The 25,775-nt window shown below is 35.3% G+C and overlaps 1 protein-coding gene across 5 annotated transcripts in view; it reads right to left on the reverse strand.

Annotated features, from left to right (window-relative positions):
* Positions 1 to 490: 490 nt before the first annotated feature.
* Positions 491 to 25,775, reverse strand: part of HACE1 (HECT domain and ankyrin repeat containing E3 ubiquitin protein ligase 1) — a 125,987-nt gene continuing 100,702 nt past the window's right edge. For all 5 annotated transcript variants that reach the window (XM_039255690.1, XM_039255692.1, XM_039255689.1 and 2 more), the window contains 5 exons: positions 20,605 to 20,736; positions 12,814 to 12,912; positions 12,462 to 12,532; positions 2,257 to 2,370; positions 491 to 1,729 (listed from right to left, as the gene is read on the reverse strand). In XM_039255690.1, coding sequence (XP_039111621.1) covers positions 1,627 to 1,729; positions 2,257 to 2,370; positions 12,462 to 12,532; positions 12,814 to 12,912; positions 20,605 to 20,736 — 519 coding nt within the window. In that variant the 3' untranslated portion in view covers positions 491 to 1,626. The remainder of the gene's footprint in view (positions 1,730 to 2,256; positions 2,371 to 12,461; positions 12,533 to 12,813; positions 12,913 to 20,604; positions 20,737 to 25,775) is intronic.

Genomic DNA, 25,775 nt, shown 5'->3' on the forward strand with positions numbered 1-25,775 from the left:
GCGTAAGCAGGGGAGGGTCAGAGAGAGAGGGGGAGTCACAGACTGAAACAGGCTCCAGGCTCTGAGCTGGCAGTCAGCACAGAGCCCGACGCGGGGCTCGAACCCACTAACCGCGAGATCATGACCCAAGCGAAAGTCGGACGCTTAACCGACTACGCCACCCAGGCGCCCCTGTATTGTATGATTATTAACAGAAATAAGTGTTTGTAAAAATTACAATTAAAAGCAATGTAATTTTAAAGTCAGTTATCTATTTGAAAACTCAGAAGGCAATGACCTCTTATACAAATAAATTTTGAAAATCAAAATTTTAAAGTTAATTTATTGTAAATAAACATCTGAGTCTTTATTTTATTTTTTTCTGAGTCTTAATTTTAAAATTATAATTTTTCAAGGATTCCTATTTTCAAAATTAATCTGAGATGCTTTATATATATGTGCATATGTGTGTGTATATAAACCTGTAGTAACAAAAGAAAACCAACAGGCATATATGAAAGAAGCTTTATAATACAGCAAAGCTTTCAATGTATACTGAAAATATGACCAGAGCTGCTTATATAAGAAAATCTGCCTAAGTCATTTCACCAACATTGATGCCACTAGATAGTATAATTTTAGTTTCCAAAGGCAAAGTCCTAAACATTACAGATTCCTCTGTTAGCACTTCTAAATATGTGTGTGTTCTATGCTGTAACTATTCAAGTGTCTCTTTTCAAAAGAACACTGACAAAATCACCTTTAAAAACCCTTAGCTCTGTATTAGGCATACATCACTTGAACTCAACATTTCAATCATGAAAAACAAACAAGTTAAAAATTACAAATTTAAATTGTAATCTTCACAATGGATTACTTCTTCAAATGTGTTATCAGAACTCACAGATAAAACGAAGGTAATTAATTTTACCTAAAATATAAATTAAAATAGGGCATAAGAAAAATGTTGAGACCACAATACACATATGGAAAACTGACCATTGAAAAATGCAAATAATTCATACAATATAAGCTTTAATATATAAATTAAATGTCATTTCATCAGCTGTTAGTCACATCAGTCTAAACTTTATATATTAAAATATTAAAAAGCTAAAAAACATCATTGCAATATAGATTCAATATGGGAAAATACGTATTTGTGGCTTTATACACAATCTAAATTAATCCATTCTATACAATAGTTTTCCAAAATATAAACGGCACTTTACATGCAATAGAACATACCAGGCTGGATGTCCTAATGTTATTTAATATATAGGAAAATAAAGAGAAAACACCCTTTTAACATGACAGTTACATAGTGTAGGTGGAATGTAGAGTAAGGTTTTGCCTTGACACAATCTTGGATATGAGTAAAGAAATATGAAAAAGGACAGTTTCTACTACTTTCAATTAGCATTTTTTAAATTGAAGACTACTGTGATTTTATGTTTTCTAATTGTATCACAAAGAAAAAACAAAAAAGGGAAGCAGGGGAGGGAGGGTAGAAAGCGTGATCCTTTATGAATTTTAAACATCACCCCTGCCTGTGGGCTGCATTTAGGCTCCTTTTCTGTTGACACTTTCCTAAATTATTTCTGCCACTCTGAATTGCGCATCAGTAATCAGATGAATGTTCCAGACTTAAGCCATTGTGTAACCATAGCTGCCACAATGTAGTGCCACAAGAAGTCTGTCCTTGAGTATTTCTTTACTTGGGTATTCAGGTAACTTGAGCATGTTGATGCTTTAAAAGAAAAATATACCACCATTAAATAGGAAATCTATGAAATTTCTGATTGTTTTTGTCTAGCAGTGAAAACACTACTCAAAATTAACATAAAACCAACCTTTCAAATTTGCATTCAAATTGGAAAACCCTGAATTACTATTTAAAAAGAAAAAAAAACTGCTGCATTGCAGTTTCCTTTAGCATGCAAATGTAGTGAAAGAAAATAAGTTCCTTTCAGCCTAAAATAAATAAGCAATAAGGGAATATAGTTTGAAGTGATGGTGTAACTCAGTGATACTTATGACAGTATAACTTCAGTGATACTTGAACATTCAATTAAATTATAGGTAGTTTCCCCAAATATTTTCCCTACCAAAAAAAGGAATTATGTTGGTACTTATTTATCAGTGACTCCTCAATGCTAAAGAGAGATTACTGTTGACGTATTCTTCTCTATGCAGCAGTACAATAGTTAAACCTTTAATTCTTCAAAATTAATCAAAACAATTCACAATGCATTTAAATAAACCAATTTAACATACCATGTGCTTGAAGTTGGTAGGAGATTTGGAGTATATGGCACAGCTGCAATTGTGAAGTTTTGTAATCCACTTCCACCCATGATATTAGCAAATCCACCATGTGGGACCCTGGAACTAAAAGTTCATACCTTAATAAATTGTAGTCATGAAAGGAAAATCTCTGTGATACACATATTCCAAATTATAAGTTAGGGTAAGAATATATTCAACTCTAGGACACTGACAAGGTAACATTTCTGGTTCTCCAAAACTCCAACTCATTATTATTTTTTTTAATGTTTTATTTATTTCTGAGAGAGAGAGAGAGCATGAGCAGGGGAGGGTCAGAGAGAGGGGAAGATACAGAATCCAAAACAGGTTGCAGGCTCTGAGCTAGCTGTCAGCACAGAGCCCGACACGGGGTTTGAACCCACGAACTGTGAGATCATGACCTGAGCTGAAGTCAGACGCTTAACCAACTTAGCCACCCAGCTGCCCCTCCATTATTAAAGATGCTTTGTGGCCAGTTAGCAAGCTTCCAAGGAGACACTTCCCCACATTTCTATAAGCTATACTATACTTTCGATTGGCCACAGCACATACCTCTATTATTGTACACAGTGTCTCCCTACTAAATTGGGACTAATTTGAGGACCCCAATGTGTCATATTTATATGGCCCCCTGGGGTTAGCAAAATGACTGGCATCTAACAGACATTTATTAGATATTTGCTAAATACATGAATGTTTGCTTGATTAATTCAAGCAGTAGAGAGGCTCTTACAAATAATCCAAGTGATTTCCCTATTTGTGAAAAATATCTAGGATCTGATGGGGTTCAGGGCAGGCCACCCCAAAAATATGCCATTTTGGCATACTGAGTATCTGAATTAGTTACTTACAAACAACCAGTGCCAAAAGGACACTCTAACCTTCCCCTGTCTCCCTGAAAGCAGGAAATAATTCTCACATGTAAGAGGTACTCTCCCTGTACCAGGAGATAAAGAAACATCCTATGACCAAAGATAGGGAATTCAGGGCTGAGAAGGCTGTAGAAATAAACCTCATTACTTCTTCATCAATTTGCTACCCGAAGCACAAACCTGTCTTTTTTTTTTTTTTTTTTTTGTAATTTATTATCAAGTTAGCTAACACACATTTTATATACAGTGTGCTCTTGGTTTTGGGGGTTGATTCCTGTGATTTCATCACTTACATACAACACCCACTGCTCATCCCAACAAGTGCCCTCCTCAATGCCTGTCACCCACTCCTCCCCCATCCTCTGCCCCCCTATCAACCCTCAATTTGTTCTCTGTATTTAAGAGTCTCTTGTCTCTTCAATTCCTCAAACATTTAAAGTCTCTTTGGTCTAAAAGGTGTAAAACCTGCCTACTTTGGTCACTTCTCTGAGATTCATATTTCTATGAGCTCCAAAACATGTGAATTAAATTTCGTTTCTTTTTTTCCCCCTATTAATCTGGGTATATCAATTTAACTCTTAAACCAAGCAAAATAACTTTGAGTGGTAAAGGTAAATTTTTCCTTCCTAATAGGTCAAAGTGATGAGAGACCATGGGGCAAGCTGAGGGCAAAATACAGCTGGAACACCCCCCCCAATCAGGTGGAATATGTGTGATATTCCTCAAACACTCCTGGCTACCCAAGAACAAAGGAAGGGGGCTTAACTACTTGCCATGGTAATATGGGGTAATATTACTCTTAACTAAGGTAAATGAGAAATTAAATTTCTTTACTGCCTACATTGACAAGTTCTTGAAACCAGCAGGATGACCTTCTTCTAGGAGCCTCAGAGGATGACATTTTGCTAAGGACAAAATAGAATCTTAGCTTAACATTATCCCAACCTCGAATCCTGTAAGTCTACTTCCTTTATCTTAATTGCCCCAAGATGCATGCTGGCAATCATACTCCAAGCTTATGCCCCTCCCCCCCAATATATATCTGGAGGGTCTCATGCCTGAGCTTTTATTAAATGGTAATAAATGAAATTTCCCTAGCAACAGCTAGTCCCTTGAGGTCCTAGAAACCTTGCTTCCGAAATACCTTAGAGGCTTACTCTATCCCCGACCCCGTCCCAACCTGAGGATATATAGTGAGTTACCCATCAGGACCCCAGTATAGCTCTTCCTGCCCATGGGTCCTGTCCCTGTGCTTTAATAAAATCACCTTTTTACACCAAATACATCTTCAAGAATTCTTTCTTTACTATTGGCTCTGGACTACCCCACCATCACCCCAAAGCTTCATCAAAAGGGTTTTTGTTTTTCACAGTAGGAAAACAAGAATATTCTTTACATTTCTGTTCCAAAGATTCAAAATATCAGATATATCTGTTTTTTAATGTCATCTAACATAACAAGACCAGATTGAAATTGGAAAACCCTAATAAAATGCATAAATGGTATTTGAAAATTTAATCTTCAGTACATGGCTATAGAGAATGCAATTACAACTTCCTAAATTCTATTGTTTACATTTGAAAGACAATTAGTATTTCAAACTAGCCTCTGATGTATCATGATTAGACAAACTAATCCTGTTTGCACTTTGCACCCAGCACTTTGCACCCAGCACTTTGCTGGGTGTTTGGTTTTTTTTTTAATTCTTTTTAATGTTTGTTTATTTTTGAAACAGCAAAAGATAGAGAGATACAACAAGTGCACATGGGGGAGGGGCAGAGAAAGAAGGAGACACAAAATCTTTAGCAGGATCCAGGCTCTGAGCTGTCAGCACAGAGCCCAATGAGGGGCTCAAACCAACAAACTGAGATCAAGACCTAAGCCAAGGTTGGATACTTAATCTGCTGAGCCACCTAGGCACCCCAACACTTTGTTGTTTTTGAAATGCGATGCTGCAGTGCTTTTTAGATAAATGAGAATGATGACACAGAAATATTTAAGGTACATGTAATTAAATGCATACTAAAAGGCAGAAGTCTAACTAGTATTAAAAATGTTTTCTAGGGGCATGTGGGTGGTCCAGTTGGTTAAGCATCCAACCTTGGCTTGGGTCGTGATCTCATGGTTCATGAATTCGAGCCCCACATCAGGTTCTCTGCTGTCACCACAGAGCCCATTTCGGATCCTCTGTCCCCCTCTCTCTGTCTCTCTCCCACTTGTGCTTTTTCTAGGTCTCTCTCGAAATGAATAAACTTAAAAAAATGTTGAAAAAAGTATTTTCTAACATTGGATTCTTAGTACAAAGCATAGTTCTGTTCATTAAAAACAAACAAGAAGCCAAAAAAAAAAAAAAAAACTTGTTGAATCTTAAATAGCCAAAATAATCTTGAAAAAGAAGAGCAAAGTCAGAGGTTTCACGGTTCCTGATTTCAAAACTTAAACTAAAAAGCTATGCTTATCAGAACAATGTGATATTGGCATAAAGACAGACATAAATAGAATAGTGATCCCCAAAATAAGCCCTTGCATATATGGCCAAATGCTTTTCAACTAGAGTCAATGGGGAAAGGACAGTCTTTTCAATAAATTGTGTTGGGAAAACTGGATATCCACTACCAAAAAATGAAGCTGAATTCTCACCTTATACCATGCATAAAAATGAATTAAAAATGAATGAAAGATGAAAACATGAATTAAAACTACAAACTTTTTAGAAGAAAATATAGGGGAAGAGCTTCATGACACTGGATCTGGCAATGATTTCTTGGATATGACATCAAAAGCACAAGCAAGAAAAGAAAAATAGGTTAAGTTGGACTTCATCAATAAAAACTTGTCCACCAAAGGACACCATCAACACAGTGAGAATGTACCCATAGAGTGGGAGAATATATTTTCAAATCATAAAACTGTTAAGGAATTGATATACAGAAAAATAAACAGAACTTCTCTACAACTCAATGAAAACAACCAAAACCCAATTTAAAAATAGGGATGGACTCAAATAGATATTTCTCCAAAGAAGATATACAAATGGCTTACAAGCATATGAAAAGATGCTCAATCAACATTACTAGTATTAGGGAAACATAAACTAAAACCATAATCAGATATCATTTCATACACATTAGGATGACCATTTTAGAGAAAAAACACAAAAATTAAAAAAAAAACAAGCCTTGAAAAGCACATGCATAAATGGAACCCTTGTACACTGCTGGTGGGAATGTAAAATTTACATCAGCTGTGGAAAATAGTATGGCTGTTTCTCAACAAACAAAGATTTACAATATACAGTCCAAAGTATTGAAAACAGAGACTAAAAAAGGTTATTTGCACATCCATGTTGACAGTAGCATTATTCACAAAAGCCAAAAGGGGAAGCAACTCAAGTGATCATCCCTGGATGAAGGGGTAAGCAAAATGTGGTATGCACATACACTGGAATGCTATTTGGCCCTAAGAAGGATGAACATTCTGACATACACTCCAATGTAGATGAACCTTGAGGACACGATGCTGAGTGAAATAAGCCAGTCACAGAAAGACAAATAATGTAGTTCCATTTATATGAAGTTTCTACAGTAATCAAACTCATAGAGACAGAAAATAGAACAGTGGTTGCCTAGGGTGTTAGGGAAGGAATATGAAGAATTAGTGTGTAACTGGTACAGTCTCAGCTGAAGAGGATAAAGTTTGGGAGCTGGATGGTGGTGATAGCTGCACAACAATGTGATGTACTTAGTGTCACAGAACTGTATACTTAAAAATGGTTACAATGTTAAAAGTTATATTATGTATTTTCTGCTATCTATATACTATAAAAAAACTATAGAATTTGCACCAGGATTTTGTTTGAAATTATAAATGATATGTAAACATTGACAAATGAAAAATAATAATTCAATATAAATAAATATCTAAAAACAGTTTTCTTTTATACCTGGGAAGTCATTTGGTTGCTATTAAATGTTTATTGATGAAATGCCTGAGCTTACCTTAGAAATTCAAGTGAATACTAAAACATTCCTTAATATTTTATATTCCTGGCCTGTATCTTATTAATAAACACTAATGCATGAGCAATTTCCACTTAGGGCAAAAGAATCGCTAAAGAAGACTTCAACGTGTCTGTAAACTGAAATAAAATTCAACACTAATCTATTAGTGCTGCATATTAACCTTTGCCTAAAAAATTAACAAATGCAACCAAAAATGAAAAGGGATAAAAAGCCAAGCTGTTCTCAATTGCCTGTAGAGATAGAATTTATAAAAGTATGTTCCAAACTGGCAAGGAAGAAGTCAAACGTTCACTATTCACAGACAGACACAGAGAATGGGAGAACATTCCATACTCATGGATTGGAAGAACAAATATTATTAAAATGTCTATACTAGCCATAGCAATCTTCCCAATTTAATACAATGCAATCCCTATTGAAATACCACCAGGATTTTTCAGAGCTAGAACAAACAATCCTAAAATTTGTATGAAACCACAAAAGACTCCGAATAGCCAAAGTAACCTTGAAAAAGTAAAGCAAAGCTGACACCATCACAATTCCAGGCTTCAAACTATATTACAGAACTGTCATCAAGACAGTATGATACTGACACAGACACATAGATCAATGGAATAGAATAGAAAACCCAGAAATGAACCAACAACTTTATGGTAAACCAATCTTCAACAAAGCAGGAAAGGATATCCAATGGAAAAAATACAGTCTCTTCAATAAGCAGTGCTGGGAAAACTGGACAGCAACAAGCAGAAGAATGAAACTGGACCACTTTTTTAAACCATATACAAAAATAAATTCAAAATGGATGGAAGATCTAAATGTGAGACAGGAAACCATCAAATCCTAGAGGAGAACAGAGGTAGCAACATCTTTGACATCAGTTTGGCAACTTCTTTCTAGACGTTTTGCTGGAGGCAAGGGAAACAAAAGCAAACATGAACTACTGGGACTTCAAGATAAAAAGCTTCTGCACAGTGAAAGAAACAATCAACAAAACTAAAAGGCAGCCTACAGAATGGGAGAAGATATTTGCAAATGGCATATCTGATAAAGGTTAGTATCCAAAATCAATAAAGAACTTATCAAACCCAACACCCAAAAAACACATAATCCAGTTAAGAAATGGGCAGAAGACATAAAGAGACATTTTTTCAAAGAGGCTAACATGAAACATGTTAAGACACGTGAAAATATGTTTAATATCCCTCATCATCAGGGAAATACAAATCAAAACCACGATGAGGGGTACCTGGGTGACTCAGTTAAGCATCTCTTTTTTTAATGTTTATTTTTGAGAAAGGGAGAGAATGAGAGGCTGAGAGAGAAGGAGGTGGAGGATCCAAAGGGGGCTCTGTGCTGACAGCAGAGAGCCTGATAAGGGGCTCGACCTCATGAACCGTGAGATCATAACCTGAGTTGAAGTCACTCTACCACTGACTGAGCCACCCAAGGACCCCCTAAGCATCTGATTCTTGATATCAGCTCAGGTCTTAATCTCAGGGTCCTGAGTTCAAGCCCAAAAGATAAATTAAAAGAAAATTTAAAAATATGATTAAGATACCATCTCACAACACCTGTCAGAATGGCTAAAATTAACAACACAGAAAACAACAGATGTTGGTGAGGATGCAGAGAAACAGGATTGGTGGGAATGCAAACTGGTGCAGCCACTCTGAAAAACAGTATGGAGGTTCCTCAAAAAAGTTAAAAATTGGGGGCAACTGGGTGGCTCAGTTGGTTAAGCATCCAACTCTGGATTTCGACTCAGGTCATGATCTCATGGTTCATGAGTTCTAGCCCTGCATCAGGCTCTGTGCTGACAGTATGGAGCTTGCTTGAGATTTTCTCTCTCTCCCTTTCTTGCTGCCCCAGCCTCCTGCTCACATTCACTCACTCTCTGAAAATAAATAAACTTAAAAAAATAGTTGCATTAATTTTTTAAAAAGCTAAAAATAAAACTACCCTGGGCACCTGGCTGGCTCAGTCGGTTAAGCGACCTATTATGGCTCAAGTCATGATAGTGACTGTGTAACTCGCAGTCTGTGAGTTAGAGCCCCGTGTCAGGCTCTGTGCTGACAGCTCAGAGCCTGGAGCCTCCTTTGGATTCTGTGTCTCCCTTTCTCTCTCTCTTCCCCTCCCTTTTTCATGCTCTTTCTCTCTCTCTGAAAATTAAATAATCATTTAAAAAAATTTAATAAACAATAACAAATAAAACTACCCTATGACCTAGCAACTGCACTAGTAAGTATTTACCCAAAGGATACAAAAATACTCATTTGAAGGGGCACATGCACCCCAATGTTCATAGCAGCCTCATCAATAATAGCCAAATTATAGAAAGAGCCCAAATGTCCATCAACTGATGAATGGATAAAGAAGATGTGTTTATACACAATAAATATTACATAGCCATTAAAAAGAATGAAATCTTTGGAGCTAGATTATGCTAAGTGAAACAAGTAAGTCAGAGAAAGACAAATACCATACGATTTCACTCATCTGTGCAATTTACAAAGTGAAACAGATTAACATAGAGTAAGGGGTCAAAAAAAAAATGAGAGGGAAGCTAACCATAAGAGATTCTTAACTGTAGAGAAACTGAGGGTTGATGGAGGGGTGGTGGGTGGGAGGATGGGCTAAATGGGGCAAGGGCATTAAGGAGGGCACTTGCTCTGTTGAGCACTGGGTATTATATGTAATTGAAGAATCACTAAATTCTACTCCTGAAGCCAATATTACACTACATATTAATGAACTAGAATTTACATAAAACTTAAAAAAAATTTTAAAGTATACCACTTTATCAGGACAAGATGAGAAACTGAGACCTGACACTGATTTTCAACACAAATTAATAGAAAGTATTTCAATATCAGAATGATTGAGCTAATGTTTTTCATATAACCAAATTTTCAAAAATAATCCTAAAAATCAGATTTCCCAATTTTAAGATCTAAACTAAAATTACACTATAATCTGATATTCACAAACAATCCCTGAAACTTTATCCTCTTCTAAACTACAAACAAATATGACTTAACAGCTTAAGCATGTATAAGAAAAATAAATGAAATGGTCCTTGGTTGAATATTATGACATTTATGCACTGTAAAATTAGTCAATGAAAATGACATAATACTTCTATTTTATACACAAAGAAATTATCAAGTCTGATTTTCATTATTCTTAAGGGGTAAAAAAAACCACAAGAGTAAGACAATTAAGACAGTCTTATAGACCAACAAAATAATGTTATACCATAAAAATCCTTTTAAAATTTTTTTAATGTTTATTGTTTTATTTTTGAGAGAGACAGAGAGATGGTGTGAGCAAGGAAGGGGGAAGCAGAGAGAGAGAGAGAGAGGGCAAGGACACGCAAGAGAGAGAAAGAGAGAGAGAGAAAGAGAGAGAGAATCCCAAGCAGGCTCTGCACTGCCACCAGAGAGCCCAAAGTGAGGCTTGAACTCATGAACAGCAAGATCATGACCTGAGCTGAAACCAAGAGTCGGACACTTAACCAACCTGAGCCTCCCAGGTGCCCTTAAAACTTAATTTTTGAAAACAACAATAGAATAATGCATAAAATTAAGACAGGCAATTCACATAAAAATTCCTAAATTCAAAAGTTATAAAAGAGGATCACTGGTTTTAAAAAGTAAAAATTTATGTATGTGGGGAAATTTCTGGAATCTCAGACACTGAGATTAGATGTGACTTTTTTTTTTAATTGAAATTGTCTAACCCTCCTACATAGAATATATATTTTTTGTTTAATTCGTTTTATTAAATTACTTTTTATTAACTCTCTGGGTACTCTTAGCATTAAGAACCCCCTGTCCCCCCAAAAACCTAGAAGCTTTGTCTTTTCTTTCTTTCATATCGTTAGTCCATAATCTGTGAATATTCATGGTTTTTTTTTAAAGATTTTTATTTTTAAGTAATCTCAACAGCCAACATAGGGCTCAAACATACAACCCCAAGAACAAGAGTCACATGCTCTCCCCACTGAGCCAGCCAGGTGCCCCGAATATTCATGATTTATTTATTATTTAAAATCAGACATATAGTGTGATTCCAACTACTTTTCCAATTACATAGTTAAAAGACTTAGAAAATAGGGGGGCCTAGGTGGCTCAGTTGGTTAAGTGTACAACTTTGGCTCAGGTCACGATCTCATAGTTCTTGAGTTTGAGCCCCATGTCAGGCTCTGTGCTGACAGCTCAGAGCCTGGAGCCTGCTTCAGATTCTGTCTCCCTCTCTCTCTGCCCCTCCCCTGCTCACACTCTGTCTCTCACTCTCTGAAAAATAAATAAACACTAAAAAAAAAATTAAGAAGAAAAACATTTCAAAAGACTTAGAAAATAAAGCTAAATGTTAACAGTATTATCTCTGAATAGTGGAATTGCTTAATGGATTCTCATTTCCTTCTATCTATATTTTTTATTTTCCACATTTTCTATAATGATTACAGAGTACTTTTTTAAAAAACTAGTGACTTTAAATTACATATATATTTTATAGATACATACTCACAATTATGTTTTTAAAATGGCAAGAAAAATAGAAGTAAATACATCAAACTGTTTACAGTAGTTATTGCTGGCAGGGAGTGGTTTTCCTTATTCTAATTTTATGTGTGTTTCAACTTTCTTAGAAGAACCGTGGACATTTATAATGGAACACATGAACAATGTTTCCATTAACAGGAGAGCACAGATGAAATTCTAAGATACCAAAAAGTAAAATCAGATTTTTAAAATTATCTTTCAGAAATATAAATTAAAGGAGGTTAAAATCATCTAGTTTTCTAGTATCTATGATAATTTAATCAGTCCAAAAGTAGACTTTTCAAAGTAGTTTGGTATCATGGATTACTTTTTAGTCCATGTGTCTTGAGACTTTAAAATTGCTGAGTGTGGGTATTACATATGTTGTGTGTATGTGTGTTTCTGTCTGTTGTCCAGCACCATACAAATATTAAAAATTTGGCACTATCATTGACTTACCTACAGAATGAAAAGATTACCAAATTATAAAATACAATATACATGCTGACAGTCCTGATTGGAACACTTATTTTGTATACATTAAATAAACATTTATTGAGCACTACCTTATGTTTTATCTTGAGTAACTAAACAAATCTTTGTTTACTACCTTAATAAAAGGAAAGAGAGGTGGAAACTGACAATTCAAAGTTAATAATGCATTTTTGTTGTTAAAGCAATTAAAATTGGAACACATAAAATTCTTTCCACCTTAGCATAAAAATGCTTCTTACCTGCCAGTAACAAACTGCAAGAGAAGAACTCTCTCCTCTGGAGTAATGTCTTCCACAACTTCCCAGAACCACTAACAACAATAAAAAAACCTGAACTCACATTTCTGAGCAATTGTAGACTTCTTAATACCCGAGAAATATGCAATATTCACAAAGCATATTTTATTCTATGAAACTCATTTATCAAAAATGCTTTCATACAAAGCTTTCATATGTAATATCCCCATGAGAAGAGTTTAGGGGAAAAATTTTACTTTATTAATTAATGTAGGTTTTCATCCAATAGTGCTGAAAAGCTTATAAAATTAAATGGCAAAACTTAACTTCATTCTAAGCTCTAGAGAGATTTTACCTGAATAACTGGATCTTCTCGTTCATAGCCACTTGTGTATTCTGTATTTCTTATCCAATCGCTCACATCAATTTCTGGCATGCCAGAAAGCAGTAGTTCCTTTGGGGAAGAAGAAAAGTATTTCATTAATCTTCATTAGGAAAAAAAGCTATTGCATTTAAATAGTAAATTTGCCTTAATTAGAAACTAATCCCATGTAAAACTGATTTATTTTTGTGACAGTTTCTGCATGTCATCAATAACAAGTACTACATGGGAGAGAATTCTTCATCCTGATAATCTCAAATATTGCTGAGAGGTAGAAATGTCTCCACATTGATATAATTTCACTAAAACATAAGAGATAAATAAATAAACACATAAAACATAAGAAGAGATAAATAAATAAACACATATGCAACAAATTTACATTTACAACACTTTTATGAATGCTATTATCTTTGGTAAATATGTTTATGTTTATTTTATGAATTTGTTAAATTATGAAGAGACCATACTCTATACATGAGAGTGACAACAAAGACCTGAATAAATCCTGGGTTAAGCAAAGGAAAAGATCATCAAGAAACTCTAATCACTAGGAAAAAGGAGAAATATAATAAAAGGAGGTAATATAACAAAAATAGTTATTATGTGAAAAAAAAACCCAACAGATTCAGGCCTTTGAAGAACTTTATTTTGGAGTGATTCAAATACTTAACAGTCAACATTCCCCAGTGTGAGGGGGAAAAATGCAATTTTCCTAATGACTTTTAGTCTTTTCTTACATGAAGATCATCAAACAAAATATTAAACAAGTAAATAAAAATGAAATTAAGAATGTCAAAAATATTTACTATTATGTTTTCTATCAGAAAAGAGGACATGGAAAGAGCTTGTCCTTATGGCTCAATCAGCCCATATCTCACAGATGGATGTGTTTACATAGTCAGATAAGGCAGTGACTGTACTACATTTAACTAAATACTGACAAGCCAGAACAGCAGGGTTTGTTGTCTCAGAAACAGACAGAAGGTGGTTCAAAATCACGTTTCCTATAGTAACAACTCATAACATACATCTGACTAGTAAAGAAGTGTGCTCTGAAGAAAATTAACAAAGGTTAATAGGAGATGGTATCTGACAACTCTAGGGGGTTTCTAAGATCTATTCAGAGTCTGCAAGGTCCTTCCTTTTCCAACATATCTGAGGCTGGATTTTCTCCACGCAGTTCAAGCAAACAACATATTACGACAGATTCTCTGCAGAAGCAGACATGAGAACCCAGTGTCTTTTATTAACCAGACAGAAAATAAACTTATAAAGATATGAAACAATGCCACTCTTCTCACTACTTTCTTTTATTTTCTATTTTTTCTCTTGCAATGGCCCTTCAATTTTTTATTAGAAAAATTACACTGAAAAAAGAGATCAAAACAAAATCCCTATGAATTCTTCATCTAACTTCAACAACCATCCACATGCAACATAAAGCATCTCCACCCACATGTTTGCTTATGCATTTTCAAAGAAATCCTAGATGTCATGGCATTTCATTCCTCAGTATTTCACTATACATCTAAAACCACTGTAGAATTTCCTTACCAAACCACATGGCAGTATTATGCAAAATACAATTAATTATGACTTCTTGAAACCAACTAATATTTGTTCATATAAGTCTCCCTACCTTGAAATGTCTTTTTATAATCAATTTATTTATTTTCCTATATAATTTCCTGTGAAGTTAACTAACATACAGTGTAGACAGTGTGCTCTTGGTTTTAGGGGTATCTTTCCACTATTTTCAACTTTATCCTGGAAAATGCAATTTTCAAAATATTATGTATGTTAACATGTAATGGATCATTATTTCTATGTTAAGAAAATATTTTATATTTTTGTTTTAATTTCAAATATAGTAAATATCAATTAATATAACCCATGTAAACAAGAACTTTTGTTGTAGGGGTGTTCTAAAACCAAAAAGTTTGAGAAGTGCTGGTCTGGGATGTGTTTTAATCTTTTACTAAAGTATTATAAAATACTTTTACTAGATAGACATTCTGGTTAGTCGCCATTTTAACAATCCAAATACACCCTCCACCTTTCTTTGCACCATTCTGTGCCCCTGGAGACCCATGCTTACAGACTGGTTCTCTTGCCTAGCAGCTTTAGACTGGGTTCCATCCTTGGGATGGAACTTTATCATAGGTATGTATATTTAGGAAAAAACATAGTTTATACAAGACTTGGTTCTATCCAGTTTTAGGATCTATTGGATACTAAAGAGGGAACGGTTTCCCTCTTGATAAGCAGTGACTACTGTAATTCCTCCACCTGTCTCTTCAGTCATCCTTAGAAGGATGACAAGGCTATCCATGTTGCTAGTCTCTGGATGCCTCACCATACTGTTGTATTCTTAATACTGCCACACCTCTGTAGTAGCCCTTTTGTTAAAGTTTCTATTTGAACCATCTGGGGAAAATTCTGTGCCTTGGCAAGATCCTGATACAGATCTTGCCAAAAGGGAGTGTGGATGAATTTTACACATTTCATTCAAGCCATGAGATTTTAATCTTCTTCCCTTCTAGACTGAAGATAAGCTTTTAATAATATTAAGTATGCTTTCATTATTAATAATTATGAATAAAAATGACTGAGACTATCTTCTCTCATGAAATTTGAAGCATTTCATGAATATATTATTATGACTTTTGTGAGGATAAAAGATCTTTAACACCTGGGCAAAAAAAAGTTATTAAATTGACTAAAAACAAATAGATAAAATGGTAATTCCAAAATAGGAAGAACATATAGCAAGAAGACTTCAGGTCTCAATCAATAATTTATTGCTTTTTAAAAATACGATAGGGATGCCTGGGTGGCTCAGTCAGTTAAACGTCTGACTCTCGGTTTCAGCTCAGGTCATGATCTCACAGTTCACGGGTTCAAGCTCCACACTGAGATCTGTGCTGACAGCGCGGAGACTGCTTAGAATTCTCTCTCTCCCTCACTCTCTGTACCTCCCCTGCTCACTCACTCTCTCTCAAAATAAACATTTAAAAAAATAAGAAAAAAAATGAGTTAGTCCACTGGAAGCTGGTAGAACATATACAGCCCATACTAATGGTCAGAGACTGAGTCATGCAAATGTTCACAGCCCATTAGCTTACCTAGAATTCACATGGCTCAATGTTTTAATCTTCTGGTACCATTGTGGATAAATTCATTCAACAGTTGGTAGGAAAGAATCCCTAAACTGTTAGTGTATTATAAGTGTATTATCAGCAGTAGGGTTGTCACTATTTTTTTTTAATGTTTGTTTATTTTTGAAAGACAGAGCATGAGTGGGGGAGGGGCAGAGAGAGAGGGAGACACAGAATCCCAAGCAGGCTCCAGGCTCTGAGCTGGCAGAAAAGCTTGTGAACCATGAGACCATGACCTGAGGGAAGACAGATACTCAACCAAACAAGCCACCCAGGTGCCCCAGAATTGTCACTATTTTTGAACCTGATAATCATCTCCTGACTTGTAACTGCATTACTGCATTCTGTCCACAGTGGATGAATACGGTCCCAGTTCAGGACACTGACACTACCGGCTACCTTCCTATCACTAAACGTTAGAATCTAACCTGTATCTTTTAACTCAGATGTACATCTAGCTCAAATGTTTGTGCCAACTTTTTATTTTTTAATGTTTTATTTTATTTCTAGGAGAGAGAGAGAGAGACAGCGTGAGAAGGGGAGGGTCAGAGAGAGAGGGAATCACAGACTCTGAAACAGGCTCCAGGCTCTGAGCTGGCAGTCAGCACAGAGCCTGACGAGGGGCTCGAACCCACAAACCGCAAGATCATGACCTAAGCGAAAGTCGGACACTTAACCGACTAAGCCATCCAGGCGCCCCAATGTGCCAACTTTTTTAAAAAGGTTCCTACCCCAGTGTAGCATAGCACATTCCCATAGAAGACTTAAACTCATACAAAAGGTTCTAAAAGTCCATTTAGGGAACTCATGCCTCTGAAAGACAGTCTGGCAATGCTGATGCAGACAGACTGGGCTGTAGGTCACAGAACATGGATTCCCAGTATGGGTCTAACACACACTCTATGAAGGAGCAAGTTCTGTACCTTCTTTGGCTTAGGTTTCCTGATCTGTAAAATGGAAATAGTAATACCTCAGGGGTCTGTTGTGAACATTTTTTTAAGTTAATAATATAAAGTACTTGGCAAATACTACAGTTTTAATAATAATTTTCATCACTACATAAATCAGGATCATGTTGACAACACTGCTCTTCCCAAATAATCCCTCCATTTGAATCAGCTCAATGCAATAAAGCCAGAATCTAATACAGACTAGGAATCTTGACCTAACTTCCAATAGAAAACCACTATAGAAAACTTAACAGTAATAGACCTAAATATGAAAGAAAAAAGAGTAAAGATAAAGGAATAAAGGATAAATAAAGGAATAAAGGAAAACTAAAGGAAAATATTTTTATGACCTTAGAATAGGAAACAACTTCTTAAACACAAAAAAGACAGAAAAAAGCTCCATTCGTTAAAAAAAAGAAAAACCAAAATAAACCAAACAAATTGTGTTAAAACTGAAAACTTGCATTCACTGACCAGAGTAGAATATATTCACAATACAGATAACAAAGACTCCTACAAATAATCCTATAAATCAGTAACAACAACAAAAAAAACAGAAAATACAACAGAAAAATGGACAAATTACTTAAGCAGACTTCAAAAACAGAGTGCAAATCATCAGTGAACATATAAACACACTCAACCTCATTAGTCATTAGGGAAATAAAATACCACTACTGATCCACAAAAATGGTAAAAATGAAGAAGAAAATATCAAATGCTAGTACAGATGTAGAATTTACAGAACTCTCACACCTACTGGTGGGAGTGTAAACTGATACATACACCCTTGGACTATTTGCTAACACCTACTATAACAGAATAAATGAACACCCTATATCCTAGCAATTCCACTCCAAGAATGCATACATATATTCTCCTAAAGACATATATGAGAATGTTTGTAGTAGCACTATTTCAAGTAACCCAAAACTGAAAAGTGCCCATCAAATGTTCATCAAGAGTAGAACAGACCTCTCTCTCTCTCTCTCTCTCTCTCACACACACACACACACACACACACTCTGACACAATGAAATACTATGATGCAACAAAAATGAACAAATTATAACTTCATGCAACAATATGTATGATTCTCACAAAAATTAAGCTGAAGAAGTGAGATATATTTTAGGCGATTATTCCATTTATATTAAGTTCAAAAACAGGAAACCTAATTTATGGTATTAGAATTCAAAAGAGTGGGTTTCCCATGAAGAGGAATAATGACAGGAAAAGGACAGAAGTAGACACCTGGGGTGCTAGGATTTCTGTTTCTTGATCTGGGTGCTGGGTACATTCAGTTTGCAAAATTTCATCAAACAATAATTTATGATGTTTGATAGACTCTTCTCTATGTACACTGTAAATCAATAAGTTTCATAAAACTTAGCACTATCAGTAAATTAGGTGGCAAAGGGGTGCCTGGGTGGCTCAGTCAGTTAAGCATCCAACCCTTGACTTCAGCTCAGGTCATGATCTCAGAGTCATGGGACTCAGCCCCGCATTGGGCTCCATGCCGGGTGCTGGGCATGGAGCCTGCTTGGGATTCTCGCTCTCTGCGAGCTTAACAACTGGATTCATAATTCCTCAGAGTGAAATGCAGTGAAGTGGTGATGAACAAAAATGGAATACATTTTCAAAATATTTTATCTGGGATGTTGAAGGCCAGTCCTCTCAAAAGTGGTATTCATATTACAGCTGACCCTGGAGCAACACATGTGTGAACTGTGCAGCTTCAAACTCAACAGTATGCTCACACATACTCTCCCACTCGCTCTTTCTCTCAAAAGGGAAGGGGAGGGGAGGGAAAGAGGGAAAGAAGGAAAGACAGAAAGACAGAAAGGAAGAAAGAAAGGAAGGAAGGAAGAAAAAGAAAGGAAAAAATTGGGAGGGAAAGTTTTTGTCAATTATATATATTATTGCTATGTATTTTTTTACACACAGGTCCAGAAACTAATGTAATTCTCTGTTTTGAACTTCATAAATGCTAATTTAATACAAGTGCAGTATTAAAAAGTCAGATTTTAGTCATGTTTAATAATAGCTCATAAGTACTCCTCAACTTTTAAGTGCTAAAAGTAAACTTATTGCTCTGCAAAAACTAGACAAGTCTATATACTAAACTATTAACCTTAAACCTATTAATCTAAAAATGCAAGCAAAAACTCAAAACTGACATTTAATCAGACTATGTCACAATGGACTTCAAAAGTAATTCACAAGTTTTATTCACTAGTATACTAAAACATACTATGAATGATAAGCTGAAAATACTAGCATATATGTAAAATTAAAAGGTATAAACCAGTGTACTTATTCATATAGTAAAATGAAAGACTCATGGTAAAACCAATTTTATGAAAAAGAATAAAAACCAAAGAGGGGAGCCTGGGTGGCTCAGGTCATGGTATCATGATTTGTGAACTATGCTGACAGCTTACAGCCTGAAGCTGCTTTGGATTTTGTGTCTCCCTCTCTCTCTGCCCCTCCCCCTTCACACTCTGTCTCTCTCCCTCTCAAAAATAAACATTAAAAAATTTTTAATTAAAAAATACTTTTCCATTGATCTAGAATTTACTATTCCAAAATTTTAATTTTTATAACTATTTTATAAAAAATAGTTATATTCTATTTAAAATACTGGGTTTTATGAAGGAGTTAGACAACTCAAAGAGTTTGAAAATAATTCATTACTAATGATAGAAGAGACAAAGGATATGAGGTAAAAAGCAAGGATAAATCATATAAAATTAGAAATCCCATTACGTCATAGTAAAAAGGCAGGCAAATTTAAAAAGCACAACAAAACATTTACTAGATACTAGAGGCCAGCAACAGAGAGGACTCCACATAAATTTAAAATGGAGAATGATAAAATTATATATATATATATGGTAAAATAAGAAACTGGAGAATAAACCAATAGAATAAGAAAAACCCTCTTAATTCTCCTGTTTGGAAGCACAGGAAGTTAGTATCATTATCGTTTATCTCATATGGTCAAATAAAAAAGTCAGATATACATTTGATTCTTGAACAATGCAGGGGCTAGGGACTACCTCACACAGTCAAAATCCACATGTAACGTTTGAACTTCCCCAAAACTTAACTATTAATAACATACTGTTGACAAGATAACATAAATAATTAACACATTCTGTACATTATATATATGTATACAATATATATGATACATTACATATCATACTCTTAGACTAAGGTAAACTAGAGAAAATATTACTAAGAACATCAAGAGAAAAACCTTTAGTGATACAGTATAAAAGACCCCCGTTTAAGTTTGAAACTGCACAGTTCACACATGTGTTGCTCCAGGGTCAGCTGTAATATGAATACCACTTTTGAGAGGACTGGCCTTCAACATCCCAGATAAAATATTTTGAAAATGTATTCCATTTTTGTTTATCACCACTTCACTGCATTTCACTCTGAGGAATTATGAATCCAGTTGTTAAGCTCAAGAGACGCACAATCACAAATCTTGTAACAAATCTCTAAACATGAACTTTAAAACATAACGTCTTATTATATATTATTTCATTCATCATAGTACTCCAAAATTATTTATGAATTACAGCAACTGGAGTTGTATGTTGCTCTGTAACAACAGGAGAACTGATGTTTTTCCTTACCAATTCATATTCATCAAAAAGTTGTATGAGAGAAGGTGGAATGAACATATGAAAGCCCTGTAAAAAAGCATTGATCTGAGGCTGAATGGCTCTTGTCATTCGAAGTTCAGTAACAAGCTGGACATACTCCGCCTATTAAAAAAAAAAAAAGTGATGATTTTTTTTCAATTTCACATTAAGATACTGTTGATATAATCATTTCTCATTTAAAAAAAATTTTAACATTTTTATTTATTATTGAGAGACAGAGAAAGACAGGGCATGATCATGGGAAGGGCAGCAAGAGAGGAGGACACAGAATCCGAAGAAGGCACCAGGCTCTGAGCTGCCAGCACAGAGCCTGACGTGGGGCTCAAATCCACAAACCGCAAGATCATGACCTGAGCCAAAGTCAGATACTTAACAGACTGAGCCACTCAGACACCCCTAATCATTTCTCATTTTAGAGGTAAGGGTTTGGAATTAATTTGGTACCATTATTCATATATCTCAGTAAACCCATAATCTACCAATCATGAAGCTATTTAGGCCCAAATCCTAGCAATCAATCACCCATGAGTTTTCCCACATGCTGTATCTGTGAGTACTATCACAACTACCTCCAAAAAAATATTCCCCATCTGACCTTGTCTCACCATCTCCACTGCTAGCACCCTGGTCCAAGTCATCCACTCTCACCTGGATTACTGCAACAGGTGGTACTCCAGTTTCCATTTTTGCCTCCATACCACTTCTACCTTACCATTGAGTGATTTTTTAAATGTATGTTTTATATGTAATTTCATATATAATTCAGATCCAAATAACTCCTGCTCAAAATCCTACAGTGACTTAAGTAAAATCCAAATACTTTCCTAGCCTGTAAAGGCCCTAAATGATCTAGCCTCTGCTTTGTTCTCTCACCTCACTTCCTTCCACTCTTCCCCTTGTTCCTTCTCTCTGTTCCCAAACTAAAGTTTATTCACTCCTCAGAGTCTTTTTTTTTTTTTAAATGTTTGTTTATTTTGAGAGGGAGAGTGAGAAAGAACTCATGAGCACATAACGGGGGAGGGGCAGAGAGAGACAATCCAAGCAGGCTCCACGCTATCAGCACAGAGCCTGACATGGGGGTCAGTCTCACAAAACATGAGATCATGCATGACCTGAGATGAAATCAAGAGTCAGATGACTGAACCAACAGCCACACAGGTGCCTCTCAGTGTCTTTATACTTCTTAGTGTCTCTAACTGAAATATCTCATTAGAATGTAATATCTCTGCAGGCAGGGAATCTGTTTTGTTTACAGTATATATACATGTTCCTAGCTCCTAAAAAAGTGGCTGCCATTTTGTAGAGTGTTCAATAAATATGTGATGAATGCATACATTCAATAAGTGCATTTAATACATAGTTGGAACTTGATAAAGGGCCATTTAAGCATAGTCAATTTGATTCTGAATCAAGGTAAACTATTTTCACACATTTTATTTTAAAACATATCATCATATGGATGGATAAAAAAGATGTGATATATACACACATACACGCACACGCATGCACAGTGGAATATTACTCATCCATCAAAAAGAATGAAATACTGCCATTTGCGGTGACACGGATGGAACTAGAATATATTATGCTAAGCAAAACAAGTCAATCAGAGAATGACAAATACCATATGATTTCACTCATGTGGAATTTAAGAAACAAAACAGATAACATATGGGAAGGGGGGAAGAGAAGAGGGAAACAAATCAGAAGAGACTCTTAATGACAGAGAACAAACCATGGGTTGATGGAAGAGGTAGGTGGGAAATGGGCTGGAAAGGTGATTGGTATTATGGATGGCACTTGTGATGAGCACTGGGTGTTGTATATAAGTGATGAATCACTGAATTCTACTCCTGAAACCAATATTGCACTGTATGTTAACTAAAATTTAAATTTAAAAAATAGGAAAATAAATAAATGCATAAATAAAATATATCCTCATAGAAAATAATGTCACTTAAAATTTAAGGTAATAAAAATGTATTTTGGCTCAGACAAGAATGAACTGTCATATCAATCAACTCTATCAATTATCATCACATGTATTTTAAATTATGTCTAAGTGAAACTGTCACTTAAAAGCAGTATGTTGTACATACTTCTCACCTCTCAGGTTTGGCACTAATCTAATGTTCTGCCTCCACAAGTACTAAGCCAGCAAATTGTATATAACCACTAGCTATGAATTCTCCATACATGTCAAAGCTACAGAAGGGTCATGGTGGATTCCCCACAGTTCTCACCAAACCTCACGTGGTCCCTTGTGTAGCCTGGCACAGCAAAAGCTGCCGTCTCTGCTATTCAGTCTACTCCCACCTCCAAATCGCACTACCTATCACTCAAAAGTTTTTCTCCACTATACAGAAATGCATCAGTTACTACAAGTTACATTCAGGTAGTTATTAGACACAGGGAAATAGAAATGTGTGCCAAACAATCAAACAGAAACATAAACTAGACCCAATACAGGAAATAATATATACAGCACTCTTCCAAGTAATAACCAGCAGTGATCTCAACATTAGCACCTCATTATCTATTAATTTATGTTTGCTCTAACTGAAACTGCCTACTGAACTACTACAATTTTTCTGCTCCATTCATTGTCAGTTGTATGTTTAAGATGCTATATGAGAACCTATCTTCCTTTTTAATAAGAACAGCTTTTTCCCAGGGGCACCTATGTGACTCAGTGGGTTAAGCATTTGATTCATGATTTTGGTTCAAGTCATGATCTCAGTTCGTGGGTTCAAGCCCCCCACTGGGCTCTGCAGTGACAACACAGAGTCTGCTTGGGATTCTCTTTCTCTGCCCCACCCCAATTCATGCTCGCTGTGGCTTTCTCTCAAAATAAATAAATTTTTAAAAATTAGCTTTTTCACAAAAGGTTTTGCTCTTAGAATTTTATAGTCTATTCAGTAATCATTATGTAAGACATTAAATTATGAGGGATACAAGTAAAAGATTTGTAAATTGCTCAAGGGCACTTTACCAATTTTAATTTGCCACTGCAGTGCATTATTTATCAGAATAGTACACATTCCATTTTCTACCAGTTAATTCTTATTTCCTCACACATTCTTTTTAAAAATTTTCACAAGTATACTAATCTCTCCTCATGTTCCTTTCTATTCCTTCTAATATTAATTATTTTCCACATTTGTTTCTAAATTTTTTTTTAAATTTATTTCTAGGAGAGAGAGACAGCGTGAGCAGGGGAGGGTTTTCCACATTTGTTTCTAAAACTTTGACTTATAGCTATTGGATACTCATGAAAATCAGCTCTTTCACTTACCATTCTCCATATTAAGTTAACTGTGGATGAATCTTGGTCTAAATTATTTTTCAATAAAATAATAAAATCCTAGCCATCACAAATCCTCCTGAGATGTTTAATAAAACAGTTTTCCACTTAGCTGTAAGATAACTGTGTTACAAGAAAATCTAAATCCAACTGCTGCTAAAATGTTTTCCTGCTTCCTTAAACATTGCACATCCTCAAATAGAAGAACACAAATTAACATTATGTTGATGATACAATTATTAGTATGAACATCCACTATTATCACACACTAACATTTTGACTATTCACACTGTGCAAAAATATACTGGCTGCATTCCCATTACCTATGCAGGCATCCAAGGGACTCATCCCCCCCACACTTATGCCCCTGCATCAAATATCTTACATGTTTCAATAAGAAAACAGTGAATGTACAGATGACAAGCAGTCCACAAAACACTGGCATCAAGAGTTGCAAAATTAAAGATTAAATACAAACCATACCTAAAGTCTCATTTTGTTTTACGTTATTAAAAGAGATTGATAGAACTTGGGGACAGGGAATCCTTTATCCCTAACAGATGGCATATCCTAGGAGTCATATTTGCTCCCACCTGAGTTTCGCTGTCAATTATTTGAAGGCATAAATTAATACCAGATGCCAAAGAATTAAAGAATTAATCATATGAAAAAATCTTAGAACTTATAATGGTGATATAATTATGTTAATTCATAGAAATCTTTCAACTTAGAAAACCAGAGCACAGAAACAACAGCAGCAAAAAAAAAAAAAAAAGCACAGCAACTTTTTTCTGGCTTTAACCTCTAACCCTGGTCACTGACATGAAACAGTCAAGCAAAACAGAAACTGCAAAGCGAAAAACATAAAAGCACTAAGATTAAGAAGACTGAACTTTTGGACATGTTTCAATTAAATTACATGTGTAATTACAGAAACATTTTGTTTTAATAATCCCCTAGTCTTTTGAATTCGGGAAATAAATAATATTCACCTCTCAGAAACCTTCCTTAAGAGTTTAACTTCTCTTCAGGCCTCGAACCTAAATTATGTCTTCTTATGAAGAGTGGTGGTGATGTTGAAAACTGATGCATTTGTTAAAGCTATTTTTCTCCTTGAAAATCTTTTTTCACTGTTTCTTGAAAGATGTCTGAAAAAACTATATTTACTTAAATAATAGTTAACTCTTAATAGTGATAACAAGATATTCCCCCCTCCTCGAAGTAGAGATAAAAACTGGGCCACATTTGTAAAACGGTTTGGAATAATAATAATAATTATTATTACTATTTTAGTAATTAACAGTTTAAATGATGTTATTATTGGCATAATTCAAGTTACTGTTTGAATATAAATCCTTTGCTGATAAAAAGCTTCTTTCCTGGGTTTATCCACTTATTACTGCTCTAATATGTTAAGAGTTCTCACTGAAAATGTCTCCACTGAGAACTCCAAAAGATAACCAGGTTTCTTTTGTAGAAATAAGCAGAAATATCAAAAAGGCTAGACACTACCTCATTTTCTTTATCCTCACTGACACTGTCTTATAAAACCCTCACGCATCTTCCCCAGACCAATGCCACAACCCTCTAGCAGCTACCCTGACTCCCATATTGTCCCTTTCAACCCATTCTTCACACTCCAAGCTGAGGTCGTGTGTGTGTGTGTGTGTGTGTGTGTGTGTGTGTGTGTGTGTGTGTTTTAAACCAGAATTCATTCAGGAAACTTGTCTCTGTAACACATGCAATCATCCACTCATCACCATTAGTGCTCAAATTCCTAATTGTGGATGCAGAGTTTTTCAGAATTTGGCGCCTGTCTACTCCTCTCATCTGTTAC

The sequence above is a fragment of the Hyaena hyaena genome, unplaced genomic scaffold (genome assembly GCF_003009895.1).
Source record: "Hyaena hyaena isolate Hyena2069 unplaced genomic scaffold, ASM300989v1 scaffold_538, whole genome shotgun sequence".
Taxonomy (NCBI): Eukaryota; Metazoa; Chordata; class Mammalia; order Carnivora; family Hyaenidae; genus Hyaena; species Hyaena hyaena.